The sequence below is a fragment of the Drosophila miranda genome, chromosome XR (genome assembly GCF_003369915.1).
Source record: "Drosophila miranda strain MSH22 chromosome XR, D.miranda_PacBio2.1, whole genome shotgun sequence".
Lineage (NCBI taxonomy): Eukaryota > Metazoa > Arthropoda > Insecta > Diptera > Drosophilidae > Drosophila > Drosophila miranda.
In genome coordinates, this window is record NC_046674.1 from 19,360,119 (window position 1) to 19,381,235 (window position 21,117).

Consider the following 21,117-nt stretch of genomic DNA (forward strand, 5'->3'; position numbering starts at 1 on the left):
ACACAGCTCAAAACAAAGTATTACTTAATATGAAATGTCAATTTTAAATAATTGTGAATTTTCGCTCTATTAATTTGAGCTTTTTTTTGCTTCATATATTCTATTGGATTGCATTCATATTCATGCCAGTCATTCCCTTTCAAGCAATTCTACTTTGGCGCGCATCTAGACGACAGGATCCACATTTGTAGTTACTGTGTAGTTACCATGTACATAAATGTACATATTTGCTTACCTTTTTTGTTTAAACCTAATTTTATAATAAAAAGGAGTCATATATTCTATTGGATTGCATTTATATTCATGCCAGTCATTCCCTTTCAAACAATTCTACTTTGGCGCGCATCTGGACGACAGGATCCACATTTGTAGTTACTGTGTAGTTACCATGTACATAAATGTACATATTTGCTTACCTTTTTTGTTTAAAGCTAATTTTAAAATAAAAAGGAGTCCTTCAAATGGGAGAGTATTGTAGAAAATGTATACATCAATCGGATAAAACTATGAGTTTAGGGCTGAGGGTCCTAGATAGCTAGTAATATTACACCGTATATCAAAAGCTTGGAATATGATTTCCGTTCATGGACAGAGATCGATTAACCCCTTGTTGGCCAGTGGTTTAATTATCATCCACGGATATGATGAAACATGTTGAATTTTAGCGCAGTTCAGGTAAAAGATGCCGATTTTTTTTGCAACTAAAAAGGAAGGATATGATGGACCTACAAGAAGAATTATCAAAATATGTAATATTCCGCGTTTTAGCTGAAGTTGTTCACCTGTTTAACTAGAGGGGGGCTAAGGGGGTTAAATTAGTTCACCCACCCACGCAAGGTCGTCCACATAGATTACTGAAGGACTCCGAGAGACGTACTAGTTCAAAATAGTGTTCTATAAATGTTTAAGTGGTGAACGTGGTAGTTAAATGTACTTACTGCACCCATAGAAGTGCGCGTTGCAGATATCGCAATTAAAATTGCATTAAAATTTTATTTTATCGTGTGCGCTAAATGGGAAAAGTTCAGTGATTAGAGGCCCAGAAAGTTTTTTTTTGGAAAATGATGTGAAAGTTTTAATGCGAATCAACGGACGAGATAGGCAAATACAATGTGCCGTTAATTGGAGCAGCGAGCAGAACAGGAACAGGAGCAGCACACAACGAGGTAAAGAGTCCTAATGCGAAAAATGCTTTAAATTAATTCAAACTAGTATTTTTCCTGATTAGCTTTCGGTAGTTTTTGTTTTTTAGCTATTTAGATTCAACGTAAAAAGGATGTATCCATATACATATATACATATGTATGTATGTATGTACCTATTATGTAGCTCTATGCTGGAGCATTTCTTGCCCGCCTCAGAATTGTTGGTACACACACAGGAAAAGTCAACAAAAACAATTTATATCATATACATATATATAGTACATACTCATGTACATACATATGTACATATAAATGAACAAGGAGCGTGTGTGCTGGAGCAAGCCTTGAATGGCTTTTAGATAAAATTGCGAATGAAAACGAAACAAAATTACTGTGATATTTGAATAGAGGTTGGGACTACAATTTACCATGGAATAGATTTATTCACTTAAATCTAATGGGAATTCAGATTTACCGACCAACATTTTGAAGCCCCCGGGATAGCACAATTTTGTGTTAGTTAGGCTCTGCTTCGGAGAGCCGAAAATGTAAAAGTTTTATTAGCCGTGTGTGCAGGACAGGGCACACACGCAAAAAAAGAGAAAACACAAGCAACGTATTTCGATGTATGCACGTGTGCGTGCATGCATGCGTGTATTTTTTGCACACATACATATGCATGCACGTGGGTGTGTGTGATTCTACGCGATTCTGCCGTTGCTGTGTGTAACCTACATTTAAAACGGCAGTGCACGTATGTTTGTATGAAGCCGAAAGCCGTGGCCGAACTCTCAGTTGCAGAGGTTTCAAAATTGAAGTGGTGTGGGGCCCGCGGCATATGTAAATTTGCCTTTATCAGTCCCTAAAAGCAGCACACAAACACACTCACACAAACACATTCAAATACATACAAATAAAAGTGCATGCTTCGCAAAGTCTTATGTACCGCTAGAATCAACAGCACTCTCAGGGGGCGCGCGGCTCTCGCGAGAGCGAAAACACAGCACGAAGTGAGAGCCGAAGCAGTGGAGAGCGGCGATGCAGAATTCAGCAGCAGTAGCAGCAGGATGATGTTTGCGTTCCGTTACCGTTACTGTATCATCGCTCTCTCGTGCTCCCATTGCCCCTTGTCGCCGTCCACTAAACCAAAGCCGCCTCTGTCTAACCCCTTTCCAGCCCCCTCTCTCCGCCCATTGCACTGGCATTTCCGTTAGCTGCCCCTGTCTGAAAATGTATATGCAAAGAGTTGGGCACAAATTGCATTATGCAGTCCTTAATGGCTCGTTGGGACATATAAATATCTCGCACTTACATAAATTGCTCTGCTCTCTGCTATTTACTCTCCCTCTCTCTTGACCTTCCTCTGTCCCGCCCCCCGCTGCCTCCCAGAGTCCACTAAACGGGCCCCCTGTAATTACATAAACACTTTTACCACCGTCAGGTTGGATGTTTGTTGGGCCAGCGAATCGAAATGAAACTTTTGATTCCTCTACTCCACGCCCCCTCCTCCGCATTCAAAAGGAAATAAAAATGAAAATTGTTTCCCAATTATGAGTACGAGTATACATCCAGGCTTTGAGCTGGAAAGCCTCTTAGGAAAACTATACAAAAAATTAGCATTGCCAGGACTATATTCATTTAGTGTGATTTAGCAATAGCAGCAGTTCCTTGAGCTGCTTTCCTACCATCCAGCATTCAGCTTCTACCATGTTAGCCGTGTAAATGTCAGTTACAACATCTAGATTATGACCCGTGCCCATCAACGTCAGAAGCCACACCTACGTGCTGTGGGGATCCTTATATCGTATGTGCATACATCATCCACATCATAAGTGCCAACAGCAGGGATACCATCATCCTCAGACGCCAAGCGAAACACATTCTCCATTATAATTTCTGTCATTCAGCGGCGCACAGCCCGCCCACTCCCATACGTGTCCCACTTCTGGCTATTTTTATGCCATTTCTGCATTGTTCATTGTTAAGCGCACATTATCGCATTTTCCTCTTAAGGCATCAGCTACAGATACTATTAACATTGCCACGACGCCAGCCTGTCGCCCTGCTCCCAGCTATACTTGCATCCACAGTATCCTGCCAAGTCAAAGGTACCCTGTACTCCCCAGACATGTGCTGAATAGGTCTGTCAATACTTCTTGTCAGTGAAAATGAACGAAAGATGAAGAAATTGCGGTGAAAGGGAACACACAAAATCGATTAAAAGATTAATAGGCTCGTCCTATGACGCCTGGAACCCCCCGATTTGACTGAGGGATTGGGAATAAAATGTTTTCGGAGAGAAAGGACGTCAGCTGTACAACATCATTAAGGTGTTTCTTCGTTTGGATCGATAGCGAAAAGGTTTTTCTCTGCTTACGTTACATGTTGTGCCACCGACTGGATGTACCCGGACTTCTCTCTGATTTGAGTGAACGGGGATGTGAATGGGTTGGGAAAAGGGATAGCTAAATGGATGATTCAGATTGTTGCCACACTTCCACACTTTCTGCCCACTAAGCTGCCGCAGCGTGTGTCCCGCGTGTGTGTGGGTGGCGATGGCGGTGGCGATGGCGATGGCGGTGGCTGCCACTATGCTCGTGCATGGGAGCTGGCTGCTATCTCTCTTGGGCACACAAACACTTGGATGCGAAGTGGCTTTTGTGTGTGTGCGCCGCAGTGCACTGGCTACACGGGATTTCTAGCTGGCAATGCCACTGTCAGCTTGTCAGGATGTCAGGATGTTGGCTCTGAATTCGAAAACAATGGACCCATTGTGCCACCCGATGATGCTGTCTTCGGTTGCGGCCATTTTAGTTGTTGTTGCCCGTAAACAATTGACGCCCTGATGCCAGCTCTTTGCGCATAAGTAATTAAGTGTCTGTGCCTGGGTGTGTGTGTGTGTGGCCAGTAATTACCATTTATGGACGCTATTGGTCCCTCCCCCCCCCATAAGTATGGCCACAAATGGCGTAGAGCTGGTGGCGCAGTCGTGTGGAAAAATCGCAGCGCCTGAATGTAGGCAACGAAAGTTGAAAGTCAGCCTTGGTGGGTGGCAAGAGGTCTTTATTCTGCATAAACATACATAGTTATTATTCCTTGTTTATGCGTAGCCCCGGCAGATCCATTCTCCTTTGAGCTCGCAAATAACCCGCAAGGCTTACTCGCTCCCTCTCTCACCCAAAGCTTTTCTTTCGTTAGAGCCGAACCTACGACTGCATATGTCTCGCAATAACAACTTAGAGGGACTTACACACAGCTTTGTAAGCTCACACAGCAATAAGCAGCCGCAATAAGCTCACATAAGTGGTCGAGGTGTGAGACAGAGACAGCGAGCAGAGCTTATCTCGCGAGAACAAGGCACGCACGCATACACATGCACGCAGAAGGCAGCGCGTGTGATCAGCGAAAGACAAGTGCAAAAGGGAAAGTAAAAAGTTAAATCAGAATTGACAGTGTCTTTTGCCTTTGCTTTGTGCCCGCAAAAGTAGCCTTTTTATTAATGGGTGACATCTAATGTACCCCTGATTTAACCCGAAGCCTGCTTACGTTTGTTTGCTGCCACGGTGGCACGCTTTTTGGCGACTGCCACAGGTGTCTGCCTCTTGGTGGGCGTGGCAACTGTCTGGCGGCGCTTCGGTGCCACTGTGGTGCGTCTCTTGGGCGCTGCGGTGGTTCGCCTACGACGCTGCTTGTTTTTGCCGGCGGCGGGCTTCGCGGCTTTTTTCGGTGTGGCTGGACTTGGCTTCGTGGGGACCACTGGAGCGGGGGTCACTTCACTTGATCCACTATCCACTTGATCTTCAGAACTGTCTTCCGATTCCTCTCCCGAGCTCACACCCGAGTCGTTGTTGGAACTCGCCTCTGTTGTTGCATCTTCGGTCGAGCCCTCAGTTGTACTCGCACCATCGTCTTCATAATCCTCGTAGTTATAGTCATCGTCATAGGAATCACTATAATCGTACTCAGAGCTATCCGTAGTATCTTGAGCCGCGACCACAGTGCCACAGACCAGAATGGCCAGGGTCAGCGCTAGCACTGGCAACAATCTCATTTTGTTCGCGTTCTTCCGGGTATCTTTCAATAGAACTCAATTCGGGAATTCTAAGCAGTGGAATGGTACTGAGATCTTGGTTTTTATAGGGTTTTCAAAGCAGAGACACACGTTTCTCTGTTGTGTTTTGTATTTGTTTTAGCGATTTAGTTTGCTTTTCTTTCTATTGTTCATATACCTTTTATATATGGAGAGCTTTTCTATTGTCCGACCACCTGTGTGTGTCTTTCATTTGTTTATATCTTGTCTTTTCATCTGAATCCACTGGATAATTTTTGAAACTTTTCTAAAGGTAAAGCATGACGTCAGGAAGTGTAGATTTTTGTCCTTGCTTTTTCCGATTGAAGCTCTGCATAGATTCAATTCAATTTACTATTCCAGATGGTAGTACTCTGTCTATAGATCCATCGTAGATCCCACAATACCTGACCCTTAAAAGGGTATCGAGACTAGTTTTGAGGAAACCATTTGGATTTTTCTAGAAACCAACATTCGGCTGGAACGCCCTACATTTTAGAACGTTTCGCACATCTCAAAAATAATAGATTTAGAAATATTTATGTACATATATGGACCCACAAGATCCAGAAAACTTTATTTCATCATTAGCATTATTATTTTATAGAATATTTAACCAGATCGCCTGCGATTTTTTGTGGCAACGGCGTTGATCCGCTTCTTGGCTGCAACAGGTGTCTGCTTTTTGGCAGCGGCCTGCTTCTTGGCCGCTGCGGCGCGTCGCTTGGCTGCCACGGTGTTGCCCCTGCGCACGTTGTTCTTCTTTTTGTTCTTGGCGGCAGCGTTTTTCTTGGCCTTTTTTGGGCTTGGCTTTGGCGTTGGGGCAGCAGTGGCGGCTTCCGTGTCCGTGTCCGTGTCTTCCGAATCGTCATCGCCAGCATCATTGCCGTCTGCGCTGTCCTCTGCGTTGTCGGTGCTGGAGTCATCTACCGCGTCCTGGGAATAATCCTCGTCAGCATAATCGCCAGTGCTATCTTCGTACTGATAATCCGGATCGATCGTTGTTTGAGCCACCGCCACGTGGGCAATTAGTACGGCCAAGGTGAGGGCCAGCAGGAACTTCATTTTGCTTTCGTGTTGGGAACTTTGAGAACTCAAAATGAGGTGTTCTTCGCTGGGTTGGCTGGCATTTATAGGCCGAAATGACCGAAAATTGTATTTTATTTTGCATAGATCGTAGACAAATATTGTGAAACAAAATGAAGAGCAAACAAGCGCTCCTTTAGTTTGTCTTTGAAGCCAGCTGTGTGTGGCTTTCTTTTGTTAGACTTGTACTTTGTCGGGCATCTGTACTGCGCGATGGAAGCCACTTTTGGATGAAGAAACTCTTTACACTCAAGGTGGAAATCATTCGGTATAAATCATGGAAGAATTCCAGGCGGACTCTGTGATTCTGCCTGGAAGAAGACATCCTCTGAAAGGAATAAGAAGAAACTACAAATGCCAACAATTCACCATACTATGACTCGCTCTGAGGTTTATCGAGCTACATGCGATAAGTATAATGACAATGAATCATGGCAATGCAATGACTCCGCGCTATATTATCGCTGTATGCGATGATCCTATAAATAGGGCCTCTGTCCTAGGAAGTCAATCAGTTGCACTTGAGTTTCGTAGCTGAGAATGCAGTCCCAGGCTCTGATAGTCCTGTTCTGCCTCCTGACAATCGTCCGGGGTGCAGCCGTTTGGTCCAAATGGAACGCCTTCAAAGAGCGCCACAACAAGAGCTACCAATCGGCGGATGAGCACCGCCTTCGCTTCCTCATTTTCATGGACAACAAGTTGCGGATTGCCGAACACAACAAGCGCTGGGCCAGGGGTCAGGAGGGCCACCAATTGGGGATCAATCAGTTTGCGGATCTGTCGTCCAGGGAGTTCAGGGAAAGGTTACTGCACAGCGAACAAGTGTCCCAAGGCTTTGGGGATGTCTACTTGATGCCTTCGGAAGTGGAAACTGGGCCTCTACCAGAAACTGTGGATTGGCGGACGCGGAATGCTGTGACCGCGGTCAAGTCCCAGGACGATTTCCCCACCTGCTGGTCCTTTGCCGCCACGGGGGTCATCGAGGGTCGTCACGCCATCAAATACGGCCATCTGCAGTCGCTTTCCGAGCAGAACCTCATCGACTGTTGCCTGGGCTCCGAGGGGGGCTACAACACCTGGAGGGCCATGCAGTGCATCCGGACGCTGGGTGGGATCGACACTGAAGCGTCCTACCCCTACCAGGGACCCGCCGGAGCCTGTTCATATCGGCCATCGGCCAGAGCTGCCCGCGTCTTTGGTGCCGTGCATCTGCCCCAGGGCAACGAGCGGACTATGGCGCAGGCTCTGCTTAGCGGCCCTCTTGCGGTGTCCATCAACGCGGCAACCATTCAGTTCTACAAGAGTGGCGTCTTCCGCGATTCCTCCTGCAGCAGGTGCGTTAACCATGCCGTCCTGGCTGTGGGCTACGGCACCGATCCCAGCTACGGCGACTACTGGCTGATCAAGAACTCATGGGGCACGGGCTGGGGCGAGAGCGGCTATATCCGCATGGCACGCAACAGCGACAACCAATGCGGCGTGGCATCCTCAGTGTTTTACCCCATAGTCTGATCACATTTTATGCGAATAAAGTAATGGTCTAATCTAACGATTCCTAGGATTATTGAAGCACTTATTGTTGTAGATCCAACGGCTCTACGGAGATACATATGTATCTAGAGCAAGCTTTTTGAGCAGTCCATCGCCAAACATAAAACCCGTAAAGACATGACCCGAGTCAGGCAGCAGTGTGCAATGTTTTTGCCTCGGCGGGCCCGAGCTCGTCATGCACACGGCATATATTATGGGCATTCTCTATCGCACTATTCGCTAGGCCGACGCCTGGCGCTACAAGTAAAACATGCATTTATTTTATATGTTAGACTTTAGACACTATTCATTCAGGACTTGCAATATTATAGAATATTCTGTTCAACTGAAATTTAAGTAATATTTGGCATTAATTAATCGAATGAATACAGTGATATATGTACATACATATGTATACATATATTTTGTATAAGTTTTTTATATTTAAATTTTTTTGTATTTTAGTTTTTTCTTATATTTTTATTTTATTATATTATTATCTTATTTATTTTATTATACTTTATTTTGAGAGAATAAATACATTTTGTATGCTTATTTTTATTTTTATTTTTTAGAGAGGGAGATCTGTAAGAAGGCGATGTCCCTGCTGTTTTTGTTAATGCCTGAGGAACCCCTATGCTGTCACTGGGTTTCCCCCTTTCGGTGTCTTTCTTTGCGACTTTCGCTTTCATTTATGCGAAGATTTCTAAAATGATGGATACTATGATTATTTGCGTGCACGGAATGCCCAGCTTATGTACGATTATATTCCAAAACATGCAACACACTCAAATTTATATGTTTGACCTTTTTTTTGTCCGTTCAATTGCAGGCGGGGATAACGAGTGGCAGCAGCAGCAGTGGCAGTGGCAGTGGCAGAAGACCAACCTAGATATAAAGTTCGTGCCGTAAATCTTCAACTTGCATGGAATTAATACCCCACCGCCGGGAGGGGGACAGGGAGGCGCAACAGGAGCGGGTCTAGGCGGGGGGCGTTGCGCGCATGCAACACACATTAGTGGGTCACTCGAAGATGATGACGCTGATGACCGCAACCGCAGAAGCAACAGAAACAACAGCAACAACAGCAACAACAACAACAGCAGCTAAACAAGCAACCGCCTTGCAGGGGAAAATTATATAAAATTATCATGCAGGACGGGCCACAGCGAGCAGCAAGTCGGCCACTTGACGGCGGCAGACGGCAGGAAAAGGCTAAGGCTACGCTGCAGCGGCGGGTCGCATGACGTACACGACGTAACGTGCACACCCTAACGGGGCTGCTGGCCAATTTGTCCACAAGAAGGACACGAGCGGAGCACCACCCAACCGAACTGAGCCACTAACCAGGCGGAAAGTGCAACTGCAACTGCAACGGAAACCGAAACTGAAACCGAAACAAAAACGAGATCCAAAGTGTACCCAAAAAACTGAAACTTTTCGGCCCGAATGGCACAACTTTTCGAACAATTGCCACGGCGTTGGGGCGAGCGGCGTTGAAAAGCGACGGAAAAAATGTCAAAATGGCGAAGTTAACGTTGCCGCGTCTTTTGCAGCGACTGCAGCTGTTGGCGTTGCAATTGGCCACGCCCAGCAGGCAGCCGCCACATCATCAGCAGCAGCAGCAACAGCAGCAACAGCAGCAGCACCCACACGCACACCCACACGGCTGCCATCTGATGGCCATGCAGCTCTGCCAGGCCATGCTCCTATACGGCTGCCTCCTGCTCCTCCATGCGTCTGCCTCAGTGTCTGCCTCGGCCTCGTCCTCGGCCTCGCACACGGCGCTGGCACTGAATCTCTCATCAGCCATAGACCTAAACCAACTCAAACACCATCCAGAGCAGCCCGATCATCCGCAACAACCACAACAACCACAACGCGCACAGAAACGTGACGCTGCCAATGTGCCTGACGATGACTATGATGGCAGCTACCCGGATGATATCGACGACATTGAGGCCTTGCTAAATAATAAGTCAGGTGAGTGTGGACCTCCTCTAGGCCTTTAATTCCAAATTAAGGTCAACACTGTGGGGTGGGCAGCGGAGTGGGAGCCATGGGTGCGATGGAGGGTGTGTTGGGGCGTGTTACGAAATACGCCACAGAAAACTGGCCTGCAGCCTTGTTTTCCCTGGGCTACAGCCTCTGTACAAATGTCCCATAAGCGACCGGACACAGAACCAAGCGATTCCCGAAATTTTCTACTAAAGTAAGATGAATTCTGGGGGCACAACGCAAAATCAGATGTTCCTCTTAACGGAAAATGCATGAAGCATTAAAGATTAAATATTATAGCATAGGAATATAAATTCGACTGTCTTTTAAAACATAGAAATACTCGTACATACATATTTTTCTTGGAAAAGTCCACCAAGACCAAACAATTAAAAGCTAATATAAACACATTTCCATGTACTTTTCTCCCGAATTCTTATATTTTAACCAATTGGAATTTAATTTTATTAACTCTGATCTGAAAACCTCTTAAAATAAGCAAAAGTTCACTTTATCGGTATTTTTGGTACTTCCTTTACCATTTTCCCTTATAAGAAAGATGATTCTTGATGAAAGTTTTTCCTCAAAGTCTCCCTAACATATTGAACTATTCAAAAAAAATACGCGAAAATGTATTCAATATCTTTTCTTAAACTTTTCTTAACACCAGACAGAGGTTTAATTTAAATTAAAAAAAAAATAATCTACAAACAATATTTGCGTGAAATTATGACCATTTTGAAGATATATCAATGCACAAAATGTATGAGAAATTCGCATCAACATGTTAGCTCAACTTTCGCTGAAATCTGAATTTGAAATCGAAAACCACTTATATTTTTGTTCCCTGCAACTGCCTGGGTTTTTTTTTTGCAAAAATCTCGAAAAAGAATAGCTGCCCAAAATCGACCTCAGCACCAATTGTAGAGCTAATCAAAGGCTACTATAAAATGGGAAAATAATTTTGAAATGCGTACGACTTCTGGGAAATGCCCATATGCAAAAAACATCTATATTTAAATTAAATATGAAACATAAATGTATTGCAGAGTCTTTAAATCCCATCTAAATATAAAGTAATTCAAAATAAATATATTTTGTGTGTAAATGGGTATGAAATATATTAAATCTGAATATGAATATTTTTTCTAATTTCAAATGTGAAATATATTTATTTTTAATCTATGAAATAAAGTATTTGCATATTCATGAGTATTGGAGCACATTTCAGTACAATTTCAGTGATTTTATCTCTAGATGTGACAATAATTCGTTTGTCCGTCCCTTGGGGTTCGAAATGATTTTGTCGTATAGACCACAGAATTCCCCAGGGCTTGTGGCTCTCTATAAAATATTTTGTATTCATTTTCTGTCTTTCTAATGCGTTTGTTTCTAATGCTTTTAGCTGGAAATTCGTTGCGTTGCGTTTCGGTTCGGTTCGGTTCGGTTTGCCATCGCATTTACTCGCCAAGTTCCAACTTGGGAATCCCCCCAGAGATCATGAAAGCCATAAATTGCACAACGTACATACAGTCTGCCTGGGTCCATGCTGGTCCAAGGTTCCTGCTGCCGTTGTGGTTGCTTTTGTTGTTTAACTTTTAGATTTTGGCATGCAGTTTCCGTGCCACCTGGGGACTGCAGCTGCCGCAGCGATGGGGTTGATGATTCATGGGTATTCATGGGTTCGTTTCATCCATGATGAAGCAGAACCACAACAGAACAGCAGCAACACTCTCAGAAATGTATATAGGAGCTGTGGTAACCATTTGATAAAGAATAGCCAGGAATAATATGACATTTAAGGGGAAACGAGCACGTCCTACAAATCTGCATAGCTGCAGGACTCCATGACTGAATGGGATGCCTGCACATTGATGTGGATTAAATTGCATAATGTTTATTATTGATGCAAATGGGTTTTTGTTTTCCGCATTGCAGCAAAGGGGAAGTACATTGGGGCGCCGTGCAACGAGCTGAAGTGCGACGTGAAGCTGCTGCATGTGGCCTGCGACAAGGAGACGCAGACCTGCACATGCGAGCGGAACTATCCCGTGCAGCTGGGACTGATAAAGGGTTGCGCCAAACGTGAGATCACTCGAGACTAATTCACCATCATTTTGTTGTATAGCATTAACCGATCCTCTCTTTGGCAGCTAAAAAACTGGGCGATCAGTGTTTCTACGACGAGACGTGCATCTACAACGATGAGAACTCCCTCTGTGTTCAGGTGCGCCACAATGCAATGTGTCAGTGTGCCAGTGGCTTTCATTCGGTCAGCTACACGAAGCCGACACGGCGTGTCTTTTGCACGCCAGGTAAGTGGATGGGATCCCCCACAGACTGCACTGCACATACTGACCGCTCTCCCATTAACAGATCTCAGCGAGCTGAGCTCTGATCTGCCCACGCTGCTGGGCGTCTCCACGGGCATTGCCGTGCTGGCCGGGCTCATCTGTATGGTGCTGCATCTGTTCAGCAAGACCAAGTATCCGAGGCACCGCAACTACGGGGACGCCAGCATTCCGCCGCCCATTCTTTACTCCAGCGATACAGGTTTGAGATCTTTGCCGCGAAGGCAAATCGAGATCCGATTCGATTGATTGATTGACTCTCTCTTGACTGCAGGGATACCGCTGACAGTGCACTCGGCGCGCCCTTCGTCGCGCTCTAGCATACGTTCGACGGGATCGATTGGCTCCTTTGGGCAGCGACGGGCTTCGGTGGGAGGACAGGCTAGCGGAGCAGCAGGTGGAGCTGGTGGTGGAGGAGGTGGTGCTGGAGGTGGAGGCGGCGGCGGGTCGAAGGGCATACTGGTGTCGACGTCTCGTACAGGTGCGGCTAGATCGGCCGCCATATTGCTCATATCGTGTCACATAGCGGCCGTGTCGAAACAAAATTCTCGCGCCTCATCGCGTCACACATCCGGAGCCGGTTGCAGCCAGCATTCGCGCGACGATCTCGACGAGAACAGTGGCGGCGGTGGCGGTGGCAGCGCGAGCGGTTGTCGCAGCTGCGAGAGCTCGCTCTCGATGACCCGCCAACTGCAGAAGCAACTGAACCATCAGCGGCATCTGCTCAGCTTCGAGCTGTCGCCGGCCAGGTCAAAGAATCAGGATAGATTTAGGACCCTCTTGGGCATGAACGGAATTGATAATAATTATAGAACCCATGACGATGATGACGACGACTACGGTCCCCATAGCATAGATCCCGGCACTGTTCCGGCCGTGCATACACAGGCCCATGGCCATGATGTCGATGGCGATGTCGGTGGCGTTGGTGGCGGTGGTGCCAGTGGTCCCAGTGGTGCTGCTGCTGGTTATAGTTATGGTTATGGTTATGGTTATAGCGATGCCGATACCAACGGCGATACTAACGGCACTGACGGCGCCGAGCTGCATCATTTGCAAATTGGCGCACTCCCCACGCCGGCGAGTGAAACGCCCCGATTTGCGGTAAATCAACTCAATCATCAGTCGTTCAGTCGTTCAGTCGTTCAGTCCTTCAATCGCTCCAGTCGCTCATCATGATCAGTCATCGTTGCAGCAGATCAGCATATCAGCATATCAGCATCCATATCATCTTCATCTCCATATCCACATCCGTATCCGTATCTGTATCCATAAAACAGCTCCACATCACAATGGAAACTAAATCGAAATTATCTGTTCTCTGTTCTGTTGCTGCATCCAGCACTCTCTCAGTTGGAGATACTCGTACTCCCAAGTGTGTTCTTACCCTTGATGGAATTTATCTTTTAACTAAATTCTGTTTGTTACTGGTAGAGCTACAACAACATGCATACAATAGAAAGCGTACACTGTTCAGACACTTGTATAGATCCATATTCATCTCATTTCATTCCAAAGCAAGGTCTCTAAAGGCACATCTCTTGTACCCATTCGATGTTTATAAATTCTCTGCGTTTATATAAATTTCACACATGTACTATTCATGCTGTTGGTTTTCCATGATGTTTGTAATTCGATTATCAAATTAATTCATTCATTTGTATATCTTTCGCACACACATACACACGTCCAGAAGTGGGTCAGGGCTCTCTCGATTACCATTTCAAATCAGGGTTAATTAATTTTACTTGTGTCCAAAAGTCATTCCATTTCATTTGATTTCATTTCACCCCCATATTAGCCCTATCCCTGATCTATCTATCCTCCCCGATTCAGCGCATTGCTTGCATATTTAGTGTTTAAATCGGTTAAAATTCTATCTCCCGAACTAGTTGAAAAGTGAAACAAAAATTTTTATGTTCTCTTGATGATCGATGTTAAATGTGCTTCCGAGCTCCCTTCTGTTTCCAAATACAAAGTTGTTTCTATTGTTATAATTTCTATACTATAACCAGACACACACACACACACACACACACATACATATACACTTACACGCACACTGATAATGATAAGGGTTCAAGAATAAATTCAACAGCAACGACAGATAATTGCAGTCAAAAATCGCAGAAATGAAATGATATCGTTGTCTTATAAGAATATATCATGGTTCCATTTGAGAGGATCCACAGATCCACAGATCCACAAAGCGATGATCTGATGATATCAAAGATACAAAGATACACCCTCTGACAAGATGATATTGAAGCAATATGGCGGTGACTATGTTCAAAGCAAATCCTACCCCCCCGAAACTTCCACATAGCATAACCGAAACACACACACAATTTTGCCATTAACTATAAATAAAATGCATTGCAAATTAAGAAAATTATGACACACAAAACCACACACACACACACACACGAGCACACTTTATGCATGCATTGAAGAGTCCTCCTGGTCCCGCCAGCAGCGGAGGACAGACACTTGGTGGCTGCGGCTGCGGCTGAGGCAGAGGCAGCTGCTGCTGGCAGGACCCGGAGAACCTTCAACTTACGGCTGACCTTTCTCCCTAACTATTTGATTGAGTTCACGTTCACACACACACACACACACCCACACACACCACAAGCTCCATGACACACCCAATCCAATCGATACTTCCACACGATATGGCCTGGCCACTCCTACCTTCTACCTTCTGCCTTCTACTTATACCTTATACTATGTATGTGTATGTATGTATGCTCTTCTTCCCGCAACTTTCTGTGTGCTCGAATGTTCTTCTAGTTTTTCCTACTTCTTGTGCGCCTTGAATTGAAAATTGCGATTGCGGCTTAGTGCTTTTGAAACCAGCAAAAACTTTGCCTGTGTGGAATCTATCGCTATCTCTATCTCTCTCTCTATCTCTGTCTGTTCCCTGTCCTGATCTACGAGTATATAAACGAGTACGAGGCTACTTCAAAGGTAAAGGCTGGGCTAAAGCTGACATCTCTGAATGACTTGATGACAAAATCTTTGGCGGAAGCAACCTTTCAATGCAGCTTTCAACCTCCTATCTGCCTCTCCTGAGCTAATCGCACTCGTTTAGTCTGCTTCTGCTTTTCAATCGCTTCGGAATGAACTGTCGCTCTAGCCACTTACTCTATCTTCTCGCTATCTTTCGTATGTCTCTGTCTAAACTAACTACTGTGTATCCTTACTTACTCTCTTAAGCCGATGCTTCGATATTCAATCAATTTAAATACTTGCAATACTTTAAATATACTACTACTACTACTACTACTACTACTACTACTACTACTCCATCCGAATGCATTTTGCGAGTCATTTGGTTAATCGACCTCTCCGGTTCCATTGCTTCCTTTTAGGTTCTCGAAGACCAAGTCTAGCATCGGTGCACAGCACTAGTTCCTCGGTGCGAAGCTACAGCATGATGCGTTTCGAAAAGGAGGCTCAACAGAAGGAGATCCGGCAGGAGATGAAGCTGCGTCTGGCCCGGCTGCAGCAGCAGCAGCACCTCACCCAGAACAAGCCGCAGATTGTCATCGGGGAGGCGCTGCTGCAGCACGGGGCCTTAGGTCGGGTAACCATCCCCACGCCCAGCCCGCTGACGCCCAACTCACTGGACGAGCTGCTGCCGTCACTGGATGAGAATCAGGAGGTGAGTTTTCTAAATCGAAATCGATTTGAAAATCTATCTCTCTCTCTTTTCTATACAGTATCCACCCAGGCTGGAGGGAACATTCAAGCAGCTGGTGCAGCCAGAAACTACAGCAGGTGGCGGCGGAGGAGCTGGAGCCCTGCGAGCAGCTGCCGCCCAATCGTCTCCGGCCAGTGCAAACGGCTACCATGGTCCCTGCAGCTCATCGACTGAGGCCCTCTAAAGCTACCCCCGGGGCCCCGGGGCATAAATACATAAGTATTCAAGTATTCAAGTAGATCGTAAGCCAAACCCAAAGTTCTCATCTGATTTGCTGTGCTAGGGCGCCGAGTAGCAAATTAAATTGACCGTCAAACGTGTTGTAGTCAGCTTAGATTATGTGTAACATAGTAAGCCCCTACCCTATGCCGCCTAAGCAGCCCCCCCTAGCCTAGGCTAAGTTCTGTTACCGTCTAAGCGAGTTCTCAAATTAGTATTGTATCATATACGTAGCGAGAGAGTTAATCGAAACATTTTATACGTGTGTGTGTATTGTCATACAGTTTTGTAGAAGTTATATATTTACAAATTAATTCGATGGCATGGCGCATGGGGATCAAGGATCGTTCAGAAAACAACTTCTTCAGTGATACTTCAGAGTACTCGTTCTGACACATTCCTGAGAATTCGAATACATTCTCCCTGATCCCCGATTCGTTCCGATTGGATGGATCATAATGAATTGATTAGTTTAAAGTTAGTCTAGTCTAGTCTAGTCTAGTGTTTATCGTTAGGGTGAGATAGTACTGATAAAATATACGCGAAATGAATTTATAAAATTTATGTTTATGAACACAAATTTGTTCACTCGTACCGTACTCCCGATGAATATGAATATGAATATGAGAATTCCTTATGAATACAGAGACAGGCGCACAGTTGAGAGCCTGGTCGAGATCTAGCTAAATCAATAATTATGTTAAGCGATAAATCAAAAATGTTGATCTGACAAAGCTCTTGAGTTCGTTGCAGTAGATCCAACGTAGAGAATGATGAATCGAATCTTCGCGGCAAGTCAATTTTAGTTTACGGTTAACGAATTTTTCTACAAAAGGCGTTTCAAATGAATACAATAATCGAATAGATCAAATGTACATTACTTATCCCAGCACTCGCGTGCGAAACCCTAGAACCCAATTCGTTCGATCGGTCGATCGATCGATCGATTGTAATAATTAACTTATAACTAACGAGTATTTGATACCAAGGTTGTTGACTGTAGTTTGGTTCCATGATTTGTTGTGTCCTACTATCTATATAGATCTCTGTTCCGTTCCCAAGATACGTACGTACGAATACAACAAGCTATAGAAGACGTTTAAAATACACTATATACACATGCCTACATTTACATACATACTATCCGTATATATGTATGTACTAGCATACATACATATGTACTTACCTATGCTATATTGTACTTACGAATGGTAGAACACATATCTAAGGTTCAGTGTTGGTTGCATACGGGAGTAAATAGAAATAAATGCAATTTTGTGTTTTCAAAACGTCCTGTCTATACTCTCTATAGAGGTATTTGGACCCCCCTTTAAGCTCTCTATGATATCAGCTCTGCATTGTGTGCGGTTCTTTATTCGCACAGAAGGAAAAAAAAACGGATGGATGCTAAGAATATGAACATTCTAAGGGAGTTCCAATTTGGAGAGTCTTTTGGGTAAACAGTCAATTTGCATTGCTTCAAAATATCAAGACGACGATGCGCCCCTAATCAACTTCTTCGATAGTGGGACCACCGCTGCCGCCGCCACCTGTTGCAGGACCACCGCCAGAACCAGAGCCGCCACCACTTGGGGGTGGTTGCTGCATGCCAGCACTCTGATAGAGTCGCGTGATGATGGGACTACAGACGCGCTCTAGCTCCTGCTGGCGGTGCTCGTACTCCGGCCTCTCGGCCAACTGATTGGCCTCTAGCCAGGCGATTGTCTCGCTACACTTCTGGAGAATCGTGTCGCGGTCGGAGTCGCTAATGCGGCTGCGCATCTGCTCGTCTTCGAGGGTGGAGCGCAGCTGGAAGCAGTAGCCCTCCAGCTGGTTCTTGGCATTGATGCGGTCGCGCTGCTGTTCGTCCTCCTGGCGATACGCATCCGCCTCGTTGACCATGCGCTCGATGTCCTCCTTGGAGAGACGGCCCTTGTCGTTGGTTATGGTGATGCGGTTCTCCTTGCCCGTCGACTTCTCCAGGGCATTCACATTGAGGATGCCATTCGCATCGATGTCGAAGGTGACCTCCACCTGGGGCACACCTCGCGGCGCCGGCGGTATGGCCGACAGCTCGAATTTTCCGAGACTGTTGTTGTCGCGGGTCATGGCGCGCTCGCCCTCGTACACCTGGATGAGCACGCCCGGCTGGTTGTCCGCGTAGGTGGTGAAGATCTGGGTCTGCTTGGTGGGGATGGTGGTGTTCCGCTTGATCAGCGTTGTCATCACACCGCCGGCCGTCTCGATGCCCAGCGACAGGGGCGTCACGTCCAGCAGAAGCAAATCCTGCACCGCCTCCGACTTGTCGCCATGGAGGATGGCCGCCTGGACGGCAGCGCCATAGGCCACCGCCTCATCGGGATTGATGGACTTGTTCAGCTCCTTGCCGTTGAAGAAGTCCTGCAGGAGGCGCTGCACCTTGGGTATCCTGGTGGAGCCCCCCACCAGCACAATGTCATGGATCTGGGCCTTGTCCATCTTGCCATCGCGCAGAGCCTTGGCCACCGGCTCCATGGTGCCACGGAACAGGTCCCCGTTCAGCTCCTCGAAGCGGGCCCGCGTCACCGAAGTGTAGAAGTCGATGCCCTCAAACAGGGAGTCGATCTCGATGCTGGCCTGTGTGGACGAGGACAGGGTTCGCTTGGCCCGCTCGCAGGCGGTGCGCAGGCGGCGCAGCGCCCGCTTGTTCTGGCCGAGATCGCGCTTGTGCTTGCGCTGGAACTCCTGCACGAAGTGGTTGACCAGGCGGTTGTCAAAGTCCTCGCCACCGAGATGGGTGTCGCCGGCGGTGGCCTTCACCTCGAAGATTCCGTCCTCGATGGTCAGCACGGACACGTCAAAGGTGCCGCCGCCCAGATCGAAGATGAGGACATTGCGCTCGCTAGTGCCCTGCTTGTCCAGGCCGTAGGCAATGGCCGCAGCCGTCGGCTCGTTGATGATCCGTAGTACATTGAGCCCGGCAATGGCACCCGCATCCTTGGTGGCCTGTCGCTGCGAGTCGTTGAAGTAGGCTGGCACCGTGACCACGGCATCCGTGACAGTGCCACCCAGATACGCCTCGGCCGTCTCGCGCATCTTGGTGAGCACCATCGAGGAGACCTCCTCCGGGAAGAAGCTCTTCTTCTCGCCCTTGTACTCCACCTGGATGCGCGGCTTGCCGCTGTCGGAGACTACCTCGAAGGGCCAGTGCTTCATGTCGCTCTGGACGGTGGCGTCGTCGAATCGGCGTCCGATCAGGCGCTTAGCATCTGCAAGTCAGAGCACAGTAATCACCAATGAAACAACCTTAGCTCAGCGCTTTTGGACAACAGATTCACTTTATTATCTAACACATATGTGTACGGGCATAGGGGGAGGGCAGGACATGGTTCTGGTTCTGGTCTGGTATATGTGTGTTCTTTGGGCAGTTCTGGACTACTATTCTATGCGGTCCCTGAGACTGAAATGAAAGTACAAGAAAAGAGAAGAAGACTTGCATTAGACCAGCTCCGCAAACCTCTCAAAGTGGAGCAGTGATTGGGGAAATGAAGAGATAGATAGAAGAAGAGTCTGAAGATCGAGAGGGTTCTAAATGGAGTTTCAAAAAAGGTATTATTTGGGTAGAAAATAGATAAGGAAAGATGGTTTTGCGGAGACCATAGACCCCAGAAACATAAAAAGAAAATATAAAGCTCTCAAGATGCCAAGTCTTTTCTGCTCCAAGTAAAATGTTTTCCACCAGTCCGAAATCTCTTAAATCTCTCCCTACACATTCCAATGCTTCCCCCACAAGTATTTATGTTTTGGCCGCTTCTCGGACAATCCGCAAGATACTCGTGCACGAATCGCACTGGGACGTTTTTGTTTTGCATTTATTTCGCTGACACAAATTATGCCAATAAACATAACAGCAACTTTTTGGCTGGCACACGAGCGAAGGTGGCACCCATTTGGGGCCAGCCAGCAGCCAAACAATCCGAGAGAGAACTGACACAACAAGTGGATGTGTCACAGAAACCAAAGGAGAGGCACCACAGGAAATATGGCATGAGACGGTGCACAAATTCTCACGAGCTTGGGGAGAAATCCGGCCGAGATGTTGGTCTGCATTTTGGCGCCAGCAAGTGAGAATTTCTTTAAATAAATCGAGAATCGAAATAATAAACAATATGCATATATGCGCGTAATTCATTCATGAAAATTCTGCCAGTAACTAAACCAGATCGCACATATTCAGTATAGATCAAGAACCTCAAAAACAGACGCTGGTTCAACAGATATGTATATGCTACATATACGAGTTAACGCAAGGGCACGTAAGAGGGACACAAGAGGGACACAAGGTGGACACAAGAGGGGCACAAGAGGGCCAAGAGATTCGGTACAAAACTCACCGAAGATTGTGTTGTTGGGATTCATGGCCACCTGGTTCTTGGCGGCATCTCCGATCAGACGCTCCGACTCCGTGAACGCCACATAGCTGGGCGTGGTGCGATTGCCCTGGTCGTTGGCAATGATCTCCACTTTGCCATGCTGAAAAACGCCGACACACGAGTATGTGGTACCAAGATCAATGCCAATTGCTGGTAATTTGGGCATCTTTGCTGCGGCTTTAATTAGACCACGTCAAGGTCCAATCCGATCGCAGGCAGCCAGACAGATCAACGAGAGAGAGAACGAAATAAAACGTATTGAAAATGAAATTAAAGTCACAGAGAGAACTCTATGTGTGATTACACAATCAACGAGAGGGTGTAAATCGTCGTAGTAGTCTCACCCAAATTCTCCTAGGCAGTCTCCTTGGGCGGTCCTAGAATGCAAATCGATACAGGTACAGGGATATGATGAGGAACAGCAGCACAAACGTCAAAACTCGCAGGAATTCGAGCGTTTTCTCCCTTTGCAGCTCCACAGCTCTACTGTTTATTCTCCCTTGGCCACAATGAAAACGGATCCAACTCTCTGGTCTGTTCTGGTCTGTCGCTCTCTCTGGGTGTTGCTCGATCTGAATTCTCGATCTCAAAAGATGCACGC

General features: G+C 46.4%; 5 protein-coding genes across 9 annotated transcripts; 2 read left to right on the top strand and 3 right to left on the bottom strand.

Annotated features, from left to right (window-relative positions):
* The first annotated feature begins 846 nt into the window (after nt 1-846).
* LOC108151517 lies at nt 847-17,393 on the top strand. Of its 5 annotated transcripts, none has more exons than XM_033387982.1 (8): nt 853-1,166; nt 8,663-9,813; nt 11,767-11,913; nt 11,982-12,143; nt 12,205-12,381; nt 12,454-12,660; nt 15,554-15,846; nt 15,905-17,393. In XM_033387982.1, exons 2-8 carry the CDS (start codon nt 9,354-9,356, stop codon nt 16,067-16,069), a joined length of 1,611 nt encoding a protein of 536 aa, XP_033243873.1. In that variant the 5' UTR covers nt 853-1,166; nt 8,663-9,353; the 3' UTR covers nt 16,070-17,393. The 5 variants fall into 5 exon arrangements, with proteins under 5 accessions (XP_033243872.1, XP_017135652.1, XP_033243871.1 ...); XM_033387983.1 differs by having other exon boundaries at nt 854-1,166; nt 12,454-12,576; XM_033387981.1 differs by lacking the exon at nt 15,905-17,393 and having other exon boundaries at nt 847-1,166; nt 12,454-13,283; nt 15,554-15,677.
* Nucleotides 4,672-5,196, bottom strand: LOC108165307 (APC-related protein 1-like). Its single transcript, XM_017301342.1, has one exon. It carries the CDS (start codon nt 5,194-5,196, stop codon nt 4,672-4,674), a length of 525 nt encoding a protein of 174 aa, XP_017156831.1.
* Nucleotides 5,753-6,323, bottom strand: LOC108151518 (pre-intermoult gene 1 protein-like). The gene has a single exon (XM_017280166.2). The coding sequence runs from the start codon at nt 6,277-6,279 to the stop codon at nt 5,827-5,829; it is 453 nt and encodes a 150-aa protein (XP_017135655.1). The 5' UTR covers nt 6,280-6,323; the 3' UTR covers nt 5,753-5,826.
* On the top strand, nt 6,827-7,854 carry LOC108165306 (cathepsin L-like). Its single transcript, XM_017301341.2, has one exon. The coding sequence runs from the start codon at nt 6,841-6,843 to the stop codon at nt 7,810-7,812; it is 972 nt and encodes a 323-aa protein (XP_017156830.1). The 5' UTR covers nt 6,827-6,840; the 3' UTR covers nt 7,813-7,854.
* Nucleotides 17,394-17,451: 58 nt separating the features above from the next.
* On the bottom strand, nt 17,452-20,953 carry LOC108151516 (heat shock 70 kDa protein cognate 1). Its single transcript, XM_033387979.1, has 3 exons — nt 20,861-20,953; nt 20,478-20,693; nt 17,452-19,352 (listed from the first exon to the last, which is right to left on the bottom strand). The coding sequence occupies exons 2-3, from the start codon at nt 20,680-20,682 to the stop codon at nt 17,611-17,613; spliced, it is 1,947 nt and encodes a 648-aa protein (XP_033243870.1). The 5' UTR covers nt 20,683-20,693; nt 20,861-20,953; the 3' UTR covers nt 17,452-17,610.
* Between the last annotated feature and the right edge of the window lie 164 nt (nt 20,954-21,117).